This window comes from Centroberyx affinis, unplaced genomic scaffold (genome assembly GCF_046629955.1).
Source record: "Centroberyx affinis isolate AG114_WGS23_722 - 3 ecotype Tasmania unplaced genomic scaffold, CSIRO-AGI_Caff_v1 ptg002629l_1, whole genome shotgun sequence".
Classification (NCBI taxonomy): Eukaryota; Metazoa; Chordata; class Actinopteri; order Beryciformes; family Berycidae; genus Centroberyx; species Centroberyx affinis.
Genome location: NW_027280823.1, coordinates 22,501 through 36,872, shown reverse-complemented (window position 1 = coordinate 36,872; position 14,372 = coordinate 22,501). Strand labels below are relative to the sequence as shown.

At 41.1% G+C, this 14,372-nt stretch overlaps 1 protein-coding gene across 1 annotated transcript in view; it reads right to left on the bottom strand.

The window, feature by feature from the left end:
* Nucleotides 1–847: 847 nt before the first annotated feature.
* The window catches only part of LOC139657093 (myelin transcription factor 1-like protein), a gene marked incomplete at its 5' end in the record, with an annotated part of 35,857 nt that continues 22,332 nt past the window's right edge, over nucleotides 848–14,372 (bottom strand). Inside the window, 6 exons of the mRNA XM_071534805.1 lie at nucleotides 848–988; nucleotides 4,105–4,167; nucleotides 8,440–8,487; nucleotides 8,665–8,768; nucleotides 9,187–9,278; nucleotides 9,793–10,014. Coding sequence (XP_071390906.1) covers nucleotides 848–988; nucleotides 4,105–4,167; nucleotides 8,440–8,487; nucleotides 8,665–8,768; nucleotides 9,187–9,278; nucleotides 9,793–10,014 — 670 coding nt within the window. The remainder of the gene's footprint in view (nucleotides 989–4,104; nucleotides 4,168–8,439; nucleotides 8,488–8,664; nucleotides 8,769–9,186; nucleotides 9,279–9,792; nucleotides 10,015–14,372) is intronic.

The following is a 14,372-nucleotide window of genomic DNA, read 5'->3' as shown; positions in this document are numbered from 1 at the left end:
ACTTTTTTTCATATAGATTGCATCCCATATCTAAACAAGTGGTTTTATATTATCATACCAATATTGCTGATACGTTGTCCTAGTAGCTAGTCGAGGTTTGATGATCAAAATAAATTCATAATGGCAGATTGTCTCCTACATTTTCTGCAGCCGTTGGTCTTCCCCCTTCGTTCTTCCAATGAACAAAGAAAACGTTTTTTTTTCGCGACGGTACAGGACAGTTTGAAGCTAAACTACTCCGTTGGGGATGATGGGATTTGCACCGGTAAGTTTCCGTGTCATGATGTTTGAAATCTCCTTGTTTATGACGTTGTTTATTCTCGTAATTTTTAGTTAAACACACAGACCACTGAAGACGTAGCTTTCAAACATTGTTACAAAAATCGATAAATTTACATCCATTAAGCGACCTTCTGTGGAGAAAAGCCAGTCGGAGATGATTGCTCCTCACATTCCCCTCGCCTCTCTCCATGGTCACCTTGACTGTTTGTCCATAAATCGCGTTAAAATAAGAAATGATTCAAGCTTACAATTAATAAATACATATACACTAGAATGTGCATACATTAGCAGCTATAAACAGTACATCACATTATATTAGGTCATATGAAAATGTACAAAACGTGAATGTTCGTTTAAAACTTTCGCCATTGGCAATTATTTTTCAAAGCAAGGCAACAACAACCAAAATAAAAAAAGAGAGAGATACCCATGGAGTCGAGAGCATAACAGCAGAAGAAATAAAAGAAGAACTATGGTAGATTACAGCAGCAAAAAACAACCCATTCCCCTCTTTTTGACTTTTTTAAACTTTTTTTTTTGCTTTGCATGTGTTGTTGGGCCTCGGTTAGACCTGGATGCCCTGGACGGCCTGTTTGATGTTCTCCAGCAGGGCCTTGTTCTCCGGACTCTGGTACTGGTCCTGGTGGGTGTACATGTCTGTCAAAGTACTCACATACGTGTCAAAGTTCTGTTCATTCATTGGCTCCTGTGAGGGAAAAGAAACCCACGAAGAAGACAGTCAGAGAGATTAGAAGAGGTGTATAGACAAGAATGGCAAGATGTTTCAAATGGGCCACGGCTGTAAAGTGCGGTACAAGTGTGAAACAAAACAATAAATCAACAGTTTCTGTGGTTGCTTTTTCTGTGTTTTTATAATTTATGTTAAATGTATATGGTGTTGTTAATTGTCCATAACCTGATCTGAAGTTGACGTTATTTCCGTCACCCCTTTGATTTTGAAATATCTTGTAGGAAGCATCAACACATCTCGCTTAATTTCACAAAAATCCATTCAGTATTATTTAGGGTTAGGGTTAGATGATCGACAAAATTTTTAAATTTTTTTAAAATTTTAGCCAAACATTTGCCAAACTATATTACCCAGCAGGCTTTTAGCTACCTGGAATGTTCCATCTCCTGCAAAGGGAACAAGCTCCGGTAGCTAGCTAGCTAGCTGCAGCTTCACAGCTCCAGTGACAAAATGTGGTCAGTTCCTCATGAGGCTGAACTCAGACTTTAGTGAATCCCAATCTCGGAACCTATCATCTATCGATCTGATGACAAATAGACTCTGGGGGAGACGGCCAATATTTCTGGGTTTCCGGTGCAGCCAGCGGACATCCGGGCCAAGACTTCCTCTTCCGTGCGCCGGTCATTGTTTACAGTCCGATTAGCAACTTGAGACGCGAGAATGGAGTTGGAGTTGAGAGTTGTCTCATATGCAGATATCTGTTTATAGAGATTAGCCGAAATGTCGTCTGGACCTAAAACACCTACAAAAAGTATCGGTCTTAGACGTCGTCTCTCAACTCCGACTCCATTCTCACATCTCAAGTTGCTAATCGGACTGTAAAGAATGACAGCGCACGGAAGAGGAAGTCTTGGCCTGGATGTCCGCCGGCTACACCGGAAACCCCAAAATATTGGCTGTCGCCCCCAGAGTCTAATCGTCGTCAGACCGATAGACAATGGGTTCCGAGATTGAGTGAATCCAAACTGCATCTGAACAGTTGAGAACCTGTTGAGACTGTCAACTGTTAGTTAATTCTACGATGTAGTTCTCCATCATCACAAAGTCTTTTCTGGATATTTCTACACCTAAAATAACAGAAACGTACAAATCGTCTAACAGTTTATGCTGCAGTTTGTCGAGAGGTGAACCTTAATGCCTTTCATTGCTTTGTTTAGATGCAGAAGACAGAATACTTTGTCAATGGAAAATTGCGTTAGCCACTTAGCTGCTAGTCAACCACAGGAAGGCTTCGGCCTGCACTTCTGCTTCGACTCTTTATAATTTAATTATCTGGAAGTAAAAAAATGTTAACAAGCTAGCAAACTTCCGTACAAGAGAGGAGTCATGTTAGCATTTTAAGACTTAAAGAAAAAACATTTTAATGATCCTGCTGTTGTTTGATGACTGTGAAAAGTTAACAAATTATTTACACCATATATTTCACATCAATTATTAGAACACGGACAATATAATGTTGATTTATTGTTTTGGTCACAGAAATTGAAAGAGGTTTTGCACTTGTACCGCACTTTGTAGGCATTGCCTTTTTGCTGCATCATCGCCGTTCTTATCTATAGGTGATTGGTAAATTTTCGACGAAACGATGGGGGGAAGGTTGGAAAGACAGAAGGGGGGGCACTAAGGAGGGAAACATCAGCAGGAAAGCATGGCTCGTTACACAAACTGTCACTGAAATCCTCTGCTTTTACAGATCTGACAACATCTAGACGTCTCAGCCTGCAAAGATCTACGCAATGCAACTCCAAACCATGCAGAGTCAGAGGGATGGTTAGCCGACGCAGACGGACGATGAAAGGTTAATGTTTAGCAAATGGAGACAAAATCAGGATGTTAAAAACTAATGGGAAGTTTATGGACGGACGTGAGAGAAATGTGAGGAGCAGAAGTGGAGGAAACCAGAACAGATAGACTTCTACTGGAGCATCAACAGCTAGGAGACTGGAGCTTTACTTCTGCAAACATTTCCTGGAGGCAGAAATAATCTGATTGGTTGAGTTAAACCTCAGTGGGCGGAGCCAAAGAACACAGTTTTTCTGGCTAAGTAACATCAGACTGAAGCTCAGTGAAAAAGACAAGAAAGTTAAGAGAGGAGGAAGCTAATATGATGCCTAGTGCTCTGCTGCCAACTGAAAAAAAACCATCCATACTATCTATCCATACTAAGTTATCTAGGTTAGCTATTTAGCTAGCTGACTTTCAAGTTCAAACTAGCCATACTAGCCTTTAGCTAGCTAGGTAAGCTAGTTAGCTAGATGCTGACCTTCAACATCATGATGCCATGGACATGAAGGAATGAAAAAAATAAATCATCGCCAATTATATACCACAGTTCTTTCTTTGCCATTCAAATTTGCCAGTTAGCTAACTTGTGCTCCGAAAAACGGTGGTTCTTTGGCTCCGCCCACTGAGGTTTAATTCAGCCAATGAGATTTTTTCTTCCCGCAGAGCAGCTCCGCCTCAAAGTTTGTACAACTGAAACTACAATCTGTGACAGCTGGAACTGTGACTTGAGTTGTAATTTAATATTTCCTATCGATTGGTAAATCCGTTACTTTTGGTTCATTGTCTGAATTTGCTTTAAATCAGTAAGTCAATTCAGTTTTTGAATTTGTTTCAGAAGCCAGGAAATGTTTTCAGTGTTTTCCAACTAACCTAAAATTATGTCGCATTTAGCATTTAAATATTTCTTAAGAAAAAAGGTCTAGATATGTAACGTACCGGTGGCCAGTTCCAGATACCTTTGGTCAAATGCGAATGAAATAAAATATAATTTTTAATTTCTCAAATATCCATGATTTGATGTCATTTGCCTTTTGGCAACAAACAAAAAGAAATTCGCTAAAAGACTAGAGACTACGTCAGACAGTTTTGTCTGGAACTGGACCCGGTACGTTAGTTACTGTTAGCGTCATTATTAACATTACTGAGTCGTACTGTAGAACAAAGCAATACATGGACAGTTGTGATGTGCAGACAGCACAGTGGGCTCAGGAGGCAGGGAGAGGCTGGGAGGAGATGACAGTGCAGAAGAGAAGGATAATTGGATAAAGGATAAATGGATCTCTTACTCTGGGAGGCATCTGTAAACAGCAGTTATGCTTTACTGGAGCCTCTTTCTGTGGCAGCGGTCTCTACAGGAGAGGAGAAGTCTATTAGCCCGCTAGACACAAGGCTTCATACGCTGCACCGAAAAAAAACTACGTCCGCCTTCGCAAGTCATTTAATCTTTGGCTCCGTTCACACTGCAGCTGAAAGTTTTCCTCCCATGTGACTCAGATCTGATGTTTTCTAATCAGAGTGAACAGCAATTTTTCAATTCAGATTTGGACTACATGGATATGTCCTACAAAATTGAATCCCGAGGCATGCGACCTACATGCAACTTGCGTTTAAATGCTCAAATTGGAATTTGTCTGTGTTGCCATGACAACAACGACGAGGACAATGAGATACAACAATGGAGAGAAAGACAAACTTTGACACCTCAATTCAGCTCATACTGTAACCGAAATGTGTTGGACACAAAAACAGATTCGACGTCTTTTGTTATGCCCATGTGTCTTTCTCACATTGCCAGCAGTTCATGTTATTATGGGATGTGCGTTACATCCTACAATAGATATGAACAGTCATCCAAACAAATCAGATATGAGCAGCAGTTTGGAGCTGAGCTGGAGGCCTGCAGTGTGAACGGAGCCTTGGATTCAGTTTCTAAATCTCACCGGAGAGGAAAAAAAACTCTACCAACTGGAATGAGGAAATTTCACCTGTTTCCAACGCAAATCAACTTGTTTCAGGTATAATCGAGTGACGTCAATTGATTATCTTGAAACAAGCTGGAGCGATCGGCCTTATTTCAAGATGTTGCATCGGAGACGAGTGACGCTGTCTCACTCCGCTGGAGGAGAAATAAGAGCTACAGGGCGAAGATGAGATCAAATGACTTGTTGAGGCAGACATTTTTTCACAGTGTGATATGAAGTGGTCCCGCACATGAATGGAAGGAGGACAGGAAGCCATATTCAGCGGCAGAGAGTCCAGTTATCAAGCAACTCTGGTTCGTAGCGGTTAGGAGATTATCCAATTAGCCCCAGTCTTCTTTCTACACAAGAGCCGTGACTGAACCAAGACAACATGACGTCAAAACAGCCATGAGGTTTTCACTCAAACTTAAGAAACCAAAAGGATCGGGGGCGTATTCGGTCGTCTTTATGTGAAACTCTGTGAGGCGTTGTAAGCACAGAAGCACATGGACTGCTGGGAAAACAGGTGGCAAACAGAAAGAAGCAGATGAGGACCTGAGTGAAGACTGAACGTCTCCCTGGATCAGATTCATGACAGGATGTTCAACCGACACAGCGCTGCAGGCTAGTCTCAGATCAGCTCAAATTTAACATTTAAAATAAAGCAGGTAACAACAGAAGCTCGAGGACACATATTGCATATTTTATTTATGCCGTTTTCCTGTGATAATGAGTTAATATGTTTTCTTGAGATATTGAGTTATATCGCAATAAGCCATTTCAGACCCTATAACCAATCCTGAAATGAATGTGTGCTATGCGGAGATTTAATTGAGACATAATGATATAAACCAATATCCAGCTGTGTTGCTGTTTTCACCTCTTTTCTGAAGCTTGTTGTCAAAACTCGGACCGACTCGAAGCTCCTCCCGCTCCATTCAGCAGCTTTAAAATTTTTTTAAAACTAGCTCGTCTCCTCCCTCGCTGTTTAAAAGTGGCGCTCTCCCCCTTCCGTTTCTGAAAAAATATTCTCGTAATGGTGTAATCGATGAAGCGAGCGAGTAAACTTGTTAATCTAGTAAATTTGTTAAACCAGTGAATTTGTTAAACCAGTGAATTTGTTAAACTAGTAAATTTGTTAATCTAGTAAATTTGTTAAACCAGTAAATTTGTTAAACTAGTGAATTTGTTAAACTATTAAACTTGTTAATCTAGTAAACGTTTAAACTAGTATACTTGTTAAACTAGTAAACTTGTTAATCTAGTAAACTTGTTAAACTAGTAAACTTGTTAATCTAGTAAATTTGTTAAACCAGTGAATTTGTTAAACTATTAAACTTGTTAAACTAGTAAACTTGTTAATCTAGTAAACTTGCTACCTGCCTCTTCACTTCATTATGGGACATGTAACCTTCAGCAGGAGAAAGATCTGTCAAAGTGAGACTGGTAGCTGGTGAGACTTCTCAGTAGGAACACTTAGCTTAGCTGTTAGCCTTTATGTCCTTAGGGGCCTCCATAGTCTAGCAGCTTTGCTGTGCTTCATTTACAAATGTGTTGCGGTTTCTGTCACCGTCTAGTGGTCAGAAAATCGCTTAGTGCAGCTTTAAGTTCTATTGTTCCTCATGATGCCATGTTGACTGACTGAATATCCTGAACACTAACAGGTCCGACTGCAACATTAGGGTTTTGAATAATTTGCTTTCCTTTAGGATGTTAACAAGCAGAAAATGTTCTCATTATCCTGGGAAAGCAAAATGTGTTTTCTTAAGATAATGAGATAAATAACTCGATATCGGGAGAAAACTAAGAAAATTCACTCGTTATCACAGGAAAACAGCGTAAATAAAATGTATGAATTTATGTCCTCAATGGGCTTCCTAGTTAACAAATCACCACATCAGATACCAGACAGACAAACATCAGCTGATCAGACCAGACAGGAAGTCAGCGGCTCCATATGGCGCAAAAACAGCAGTCACTCAAAAAACAGACAAAACTGACAAGGGATTATATTTTGTATCAGGACACTTTTGTAACAAGTTTGTTCCAGGATATTTTTAGTCCAATTATCTCACTGCGCTGCCAGGAAATTTGGATGGTTTCGATAAATTTACCTTTTTTCAGGTAATGTGACTTGTTTGCAGACATTTGCTTAAACTGTCTTGAGTTTCTTGTTCTGAGATTTACTTCCTTGTTTTGTGATTATTTCTTGAAATAAGTCTAATAAAGTCCAATAAATTAAGTAATAACTATCGACATGAAGCAGGGGAAATTGATTGAAACCAGCAGAATGATCTGCCAGAGCAGTGAGAGAAATTGACTGAAAGTATCTTGAGGAAGGCTGATGATAAGTTTAGATACCAAAAGAAAATCCCTTGCCAAGCTTGTGATTTTTGTAGTGAAGTTCTTCTACAGGCACAAGAGGCGAAAACATCACACACAACACAATCTTAACAAATCATTTCATCCAGTACTGAGTCTTAAATCCTTTTTTCCCAAATGCAAATCAACTTGTTTCGAGATTTTTCTTGAATCAAGTGTCGTTTTCTTGATGCTAGTCCAGTGATCTGCCTTGTTGACACTTGATTCTAGAAAATTCCTGAAACACGAGAAACAGCACTGGAAACAAGTGGAGTTATCTCACCGCATTGGCAGAAATTTTCAATGCAATTTAAATTTAACTGCAGTGTGCTTGTCACAGCTGTCACTGCTGAACAACTCTACTACAAACTGATATTGATATTGATTGGTTCGGTTGTACCCAGTTGATATTGGGAAAATTCCTCTGGGTACAACTGAGCTTGACGTCTGCACTGAATGGGCATTCAATGCGCTGCTTGAATGCCCCGCCCCCTTGCAAAGGGCTTTTGGTGTGAATGCACAGTAAGAGAATCCAAACTGGATTCTGTCGATTGGTAACGCTTTATTTTCCGGATCCACAATTTCCTAATATTGTCCTAGAAAGGAACTGGAACTGGATTTCCTGGAAAGAAGCATGAAATTCTGTTCTACTTACAGGGAAAATAGAGAAAGAGTTCAGTGGTAGCTGGTCAGTTCCTCCAGTTTCTAATGTTGTTACCAAGACAGAACCATGAAATTATGTGGTAGTTATATAGAAAATAACTTAGAAATTAACTAAAATTAATTAAGAATTCAACAAATAACTATATTATATAATTATATGAATAATGATTTCTGATTATTGACCTCTGCCTATTATTTTTCCAATAAATAGTTTATAATTTGCGGTTCTTTCCAGGAAATTCTTTTAGAAATGTTCAGTATCTGATCGACTCTCCAGACTCTATAGAACTACATCACTTCATGGTTCTTTCCAGGAAACTGTAACAGTTCCTTTCTAGGAAATTATTAGGAAATTGTGGACCCGGAAAAGCGTTACCTGTTGTTTTTATCGTCATAATTCAATTCAAGCCCTGTGGTAGAACTTTCTGAGCCCATCATAACTGAAAATACTGAGCGTGTTTCTTCTTCTGCGTCTAAATAAAACCTTGGCAACATGAAGCGGCCGTCCCACAGCCTGGCAGCAGGTTCACTTCCTCTCACCATGTGTGGAAGCTGGATGTTGGCTAAGCTGTTGATGAGCGACTGGCTGAGGTTGGCCAGCTCGTGCAGCAGGGAGTCGTTCTGCTGCTCGATCACCTTGTTCTCCTCCTCGATGGACTTCAGGTTGGTCTCCATGGTGGTGATCTGACAGGCGAGAACATCAGCAGAACGTCAGCAGAACATCAGCACTTCTCCTTTAAAGAGAATGTGAACTCAATGTATTCTGTCTTCAAGATGGTAAAGAGTGGGGTGGAGAGCGAGAGTGAATAGGGAGACACACACACACACACACACACACACACACACACACACAGAGCTTACTTGTGTCCTCAGTTTTATCATGTCTGATTCCACTTGATTGTTGGACTCGTTCAGATCTTTGATTTCTTCATCCAGCTGTTTGATTTCTTCATCGTTCTCTATTCCTGGAGCCAAACACAACGCGTTTCAGATGGGAATTTCTTGCCCAAGTAAAAGAGTAAGACTCTCTGTACAACTGCAAAAATGTCCATCTTAACAAGTCATTTAGTCTCTTTTTCACTCTTGCATTTTTTGTCCATACAAGAAGTGAAAAAATCTGCCAATGTGGTGAAATAATTCCACTTTTTTTTCAAGAATTTGGGACGTTGAAACGGGGCAGAATAAGGCAGATCACTGCACTGGGATCAAGAAAATGACTTGATTCAAGAAAATTTGTGAAACAAGTTGATTTCTATTGGAAACAAGTGGAATTATCTCACCACAATGGTAGTTCTTCTTTCACTTGTTTTGATAATAATAAGATTATAAGACTGTGCAGTAGATCAGATGACTTGTTCAGGTGGATATTTTTACAGCTTTTACCTTTGCTTGCTCTTTGCTTGATTGTCAGCATCTCGACTCCGCTCATCCTGGCCTTCTTCATGGCAGAAGTGGCACGAGGACAACCGGAGAGACTGGGATAACGCCAACACACACACACACACACACATGCACACAGTTAAAATCAGACAACAGACAACGGTTGAGAAAACACACTCCAAACTATCCAGTTCAACTGCAAAAGTGAGTTTGCCTTCAATGAGACTGGGGTTCAATTCCCAGCTTGTACTAAGGAAATTTCTCAAGTCTTAACCATGAAAAGCCTTTCCTGAACCTTAACAGATTTGTTTTAGTTGCCTAAACTGAATCGTTAGCCGACCTTTAGCTGAAAATGACGTGTCCAGTTCATGTTTTTGTCACAGAATCCAGTTTGTGGTGGAGGAACATCATTTTCGCATAATTTGTGTCCACATCATGAAAAATCTGAGTTTCAGAGTTCCTGCTCATTTCACAACTTTTTATGAAATCATGTTGAACTGTATGAATGTGAAAAAGAGCTTGAAGCTCAGCAAACCTTTCCTGGATAATTAAAGGTTAAAAATAGTGATGTCACTGCAGGAATACAGTCTAGCAGAGAGCCCCGCCCACCTGCGATGGGTGAGGAAGCTCCCGCTGACGTGTCCCGACCCGTCGCAGCCGGGGGTCGGACAGGTCATGCCGTCCGTCTTGCCGGATTTCCAGACGAACTGCGAGCCGTTGACGTAGCCGTCCTTCTGCCGCTTGGCGGCCAGCGGGCAGCCGGACGCGCTGCGGTGCGAGGCGTACTTCCCCGTCACATGACCCTGTCCGTCACAACCCGGGACCGGACACCTGAGAGGGGGACAAACAGAGAGGTCTCACTTTGTGTCTATTTCCAGGTACCACCGACGTCATCACGAACCGCAGCAGACTGGAGTCTGATCTCAATGTGTAGAGAGGATAGCTTTCAGGTAACATGCTCTCTGGCGGCCATGTTGGAAGTCGTCAGATCTTGGAAATATAGCTGTGAACAGCTGATTGCATTTGTAAACTTACGACTCAGTCAATCCAACAGTATGGAATAGATATGGTTTGTTTCTGACTGAACTGATCATTTCATCACTGATCCATCTGATTGATTTAGTGTTTAGATAATGTCAGCTTGTTAGCTAGCTAACCATAGCATCTGGTCAGCTAACCATCACTGTCTTGTTGTTAACACATCTGATTAGCACACTAGCTAACGTTTCTAGTAGCAGCTAGCGTTAGCATGTTGACATTAACATCAGTGTGTTTGCTGGCTAGTTAGCTAGCTAACAGTTTGTTCAGGTTAACTGAGCTGACTCTTCTCAAGCTCCAACTCTTCATGTTTTGGAGTAGAGACTAGGGCTAAAGACAAGACAGTTTACTGTGTCACAGTAACCTACATTTGGAAACAAATCCACCTTATCACACTATTCACTTTTACTGAGAACGTTACTGAATGGATCTACAGCCACACCACAACAAGCTGCGGTACCACGCCATTGTTCTGACGGCCCATTATTCCGAAACCTCAATAGTCTGAAAACTCCAAGCCTGGCTCCATCCAAAACCGTGGCTTCTGACAGCCTTGACCGTAAGCTTGCTCTAAGCCTAACCTCAGTGACCCCATGCCTCAACCCAACCACCTCCGGGATAACGGGCTGTCGGACAAATGGTCTTTCGGTCCAATGGGTGGACATTTTTCTGACTATTGGGGTTTTGGAATAATGGGCCGTCGGAACAATGGGCAGTCCCCGCTACATCAGCTGCTCTCTGTTTCTAGCTGCTTGCAACAGATTTACACTTCATTAACTAACACACAATTCTACAGTGTTCCTCGATGGAGTCAGCCTCGCTGAAAGCAGCTTGTATTTGAACCCTCAAATTTGGGTTTGTCAGCGTTGCCATGACAATTAGTAAATCGTCCATCATTGACCTGCGCCAATTGTCATAATGTTGTCAGCTCATCTGAGCAGCGTTAGCATGGAGGACAATGAGACACAACAGAGAGAAAGCCGACTTGATGGAGGAGATGCCTCAGTTCAGCCAAAACTGGAAGAATCACACCGCAAACAAAATGTCTTTTGTTGCTACTCTCAGATATGAGCAGCAATTCAGAATCAAGCATTAAGACCCTCTAGTTTTAGTCAGACTCCAGGTACGGTCTGTGTCAAAACTTAATGTGAAAGCTTTGTGCAGCAGTTCACCTTCTGCTTCTGGGGCGTGAAGCAGGAGGGCAGTGAGGCTCTCAGGCTCAGAGTCGCTCTGCTGTGACACTAAATAAACTAAATAACTGTAAAGAACGTGAGAACGTTGTTCTCCATTTGTGGCATTTTCACCGATAAACTGCATCGGACGGACTCGATTGATGACAGATGTTTTACCAATCGTATCGTGGTACGATTGGTAAAACGTAGTCAGTGGTGGGAAGTAACTAAGTACATTTACTCAAGTACTGTACTTAAGTATAATTTTGAGGTACTTGTACTTTACTTGAGTATTTCCATTTGATGCTACTTTGTACTTATACTCCACTACATTTTAGAGGGAAATATTGTACTTTTTGCTCCATTACATTTATTTCACAGCTATAGTTACTAGTTACTTTTCAGATCAATATTTTATATTTAAAACATTTGATCATCTTTATAAAATAACTATAAAATAGCATTGTTATAGATTAGACTACCCAAAAGTATAGCTAAATTGTTAAGATTAGCTTCATGTTGACAACTTTAAAATGCTGCTTACATGTACATGTATGTCAATAAATCAGTATTAATATTCCAATAATTTATGAAAAATAAATAAAATCTAAATGGGGGCAGTTTGCATAATGAGTATGTTTACTTTGATACTCTAAGTACATTTTGCTGCCAATACTTATGTACTTTTACTTAAGTAAGATTTTGAATGCAGGACTTTTACTTGTAATGGAGTATCTTTACATTGTTGTATTGCTGCTTTTACTGCAGTAAAACATCTCAGTACTTCTTCCACCACTGAACGTAGGATGCAGGATTCTAACAGTGTGAAACCAGATGCAGCCGGTCTGGGGAACAATAGAACTCCGGTTCAGACTCAAGCAAACAGACCAAGTGTGAAAATGACCTTAGACCGTCTTTTAGGACACCTTGGGAAGTAGGAAGGGGGGGGGGGGGCGGGGGGCACAGGGGTCACGACACGCCATCTCACCTACACCCACCTGCCCCCTCCCCAGCCCCCACCCCTCCCCCCGAGGCCTCAGGGCCGCGGCGGTCTAATGATCAGCAGGATAAACAGATCTCGCCTCCTCAGCTCCCAGACGCTCGGCTCCTCCCGCCTCCCAGCGTCCTTCACTCTGACATTTGGGCTGATTAGAATGAGCCGGGTGTCTGCCGCTCCCCCGGCCGAGCGGGTTACACCTAATTATGATGGCGGTGTTAATGATGACGGTAGATGGGAGTCGGCGAGGCGTGCGGGAACAGAGGTGGCGGCAACAGCTGGGCCAGACTGACACCGGCTGAACTTTAGATTATTCACAAGGTCGTATTGGCTTAACATTATGGCTCTGCTTTAACAAATGTCAAACGCGCACTAGTGGTAACCTTTACTTGACTTCGCCTGCTGGGAGCGCGCGGTAAAGTGGAGGACTGACCGCTGCTTCTCTCCGGAATATTCTTTCATAAAGTTGGAAAGGTCAGGATTCACAGGCGGCATTTTAAGAGGAAGTGGATGAATCTGTCGAGTTACGACCGACAGGAACTCTTCGCTGGAATTTGGTTCCTAATAGTTTGCTAAGTTATCCACACACTGTAAGAAATGTTCAGTTTAACAAGTCGTTTAGTCTATTATTGAGTCCTAAAACCGTAATTGTCTTAGAACAAGTGAAAAAATCTGCCAGTGTTGTTAGATAATTTCACTTGTTTCCAATGCAAATCAACTGGTTTGAAGAATTTAGTAGAATCAAGCAGGGTCCAAAATTAAGTTTTTGGCCCATCTGCCAATGGCAGGTAAACTCAGAAAATTTACCAGCCATAAAACTACATCATGCCAAATTTTATAAAAAATGATTATCTTTCTTAGTTCTTAAATTCTTAGTATGCAAATTCATGTTATCCTCACTTTAAGGAGACACTTTAAGAAGAAAAGTTAACATTGAATATACAGGTTTTATTCATATCTTTTTCAATGAAAAATGTTGCATGTTGCACCTTTAACTCATAGTACTTTTGGTACTCTGGTACTCATAGCACCAGTGCTTGGCACAAAAGTACACACAGTGCCACACACACACACACACACACACACGGGGCTCATGTATGTATGCCACCTAGCTGAAATCCCCTCCGTGACTTTTCTCATTGTCTGTCTCTTCATCTTCATTTTTTCTTTTGCTGATTTAACACTGGCGATGTTTCCGGATCAGTGAGCGTCATATCAGTCTCAACCGGTCTAAGCACATGAATACTGTGTTGTAAACCTGGCCGGTGATCCCATTTTATTTTTCCGCCAAACCCAAAATTTACCCGCATTTGGCGCTTGGCCGGTGTTCATTTTGAACCCTGGAATCAAGAGTCATTTTCTTGACAGCAGTGCAGTGATCTGCCTTATTCTGACTGCTTTCAACAGACTGACACTCTGTTCTAGAAAACTCCTGAAACAAGTGAAGCTGCATTGGAGACAAGTGGAGTTATCTCTCCTCACTGCAGAATGTTTCTCTTGGTTTAACAACAAGAAGATCTGAAGACTGAATATGAGACTAGACGACTCCTTAAGTTTTTTGTAGTGTAGTAACGCACACACTGTAAGAAATGTCATTTCATCTTATATTTAGCTGTAAAATCTTAAAAACATCATCTGTCAATATGGTGAGATAATTTCATGGTTTCCACTGCAGAATCAAGTCACATTCTCTTGAAGTGGAGTCATCAAATTTATTTTAAGATACTTTAGCTCGTGTCTTGAAATGACAAAACGTTGGAAACTAAATTACGTTGGAAATCACCTCATCCTACTGGCAGAATTTTTTATTTTTTATTTTAAGAGCACTAAGATTTTACGCCTGAATACAATGAAATGATTTGTTAAGATGGAGATTTTCTGCAGTGTGTAGATTTTGCCCCAGTTGCCGAAACTTTTCCCTGTTGACGGCAACATTTCACCAAATATCCCCAGAGCTTTACCTGAAACAGCTGTCAGACCAC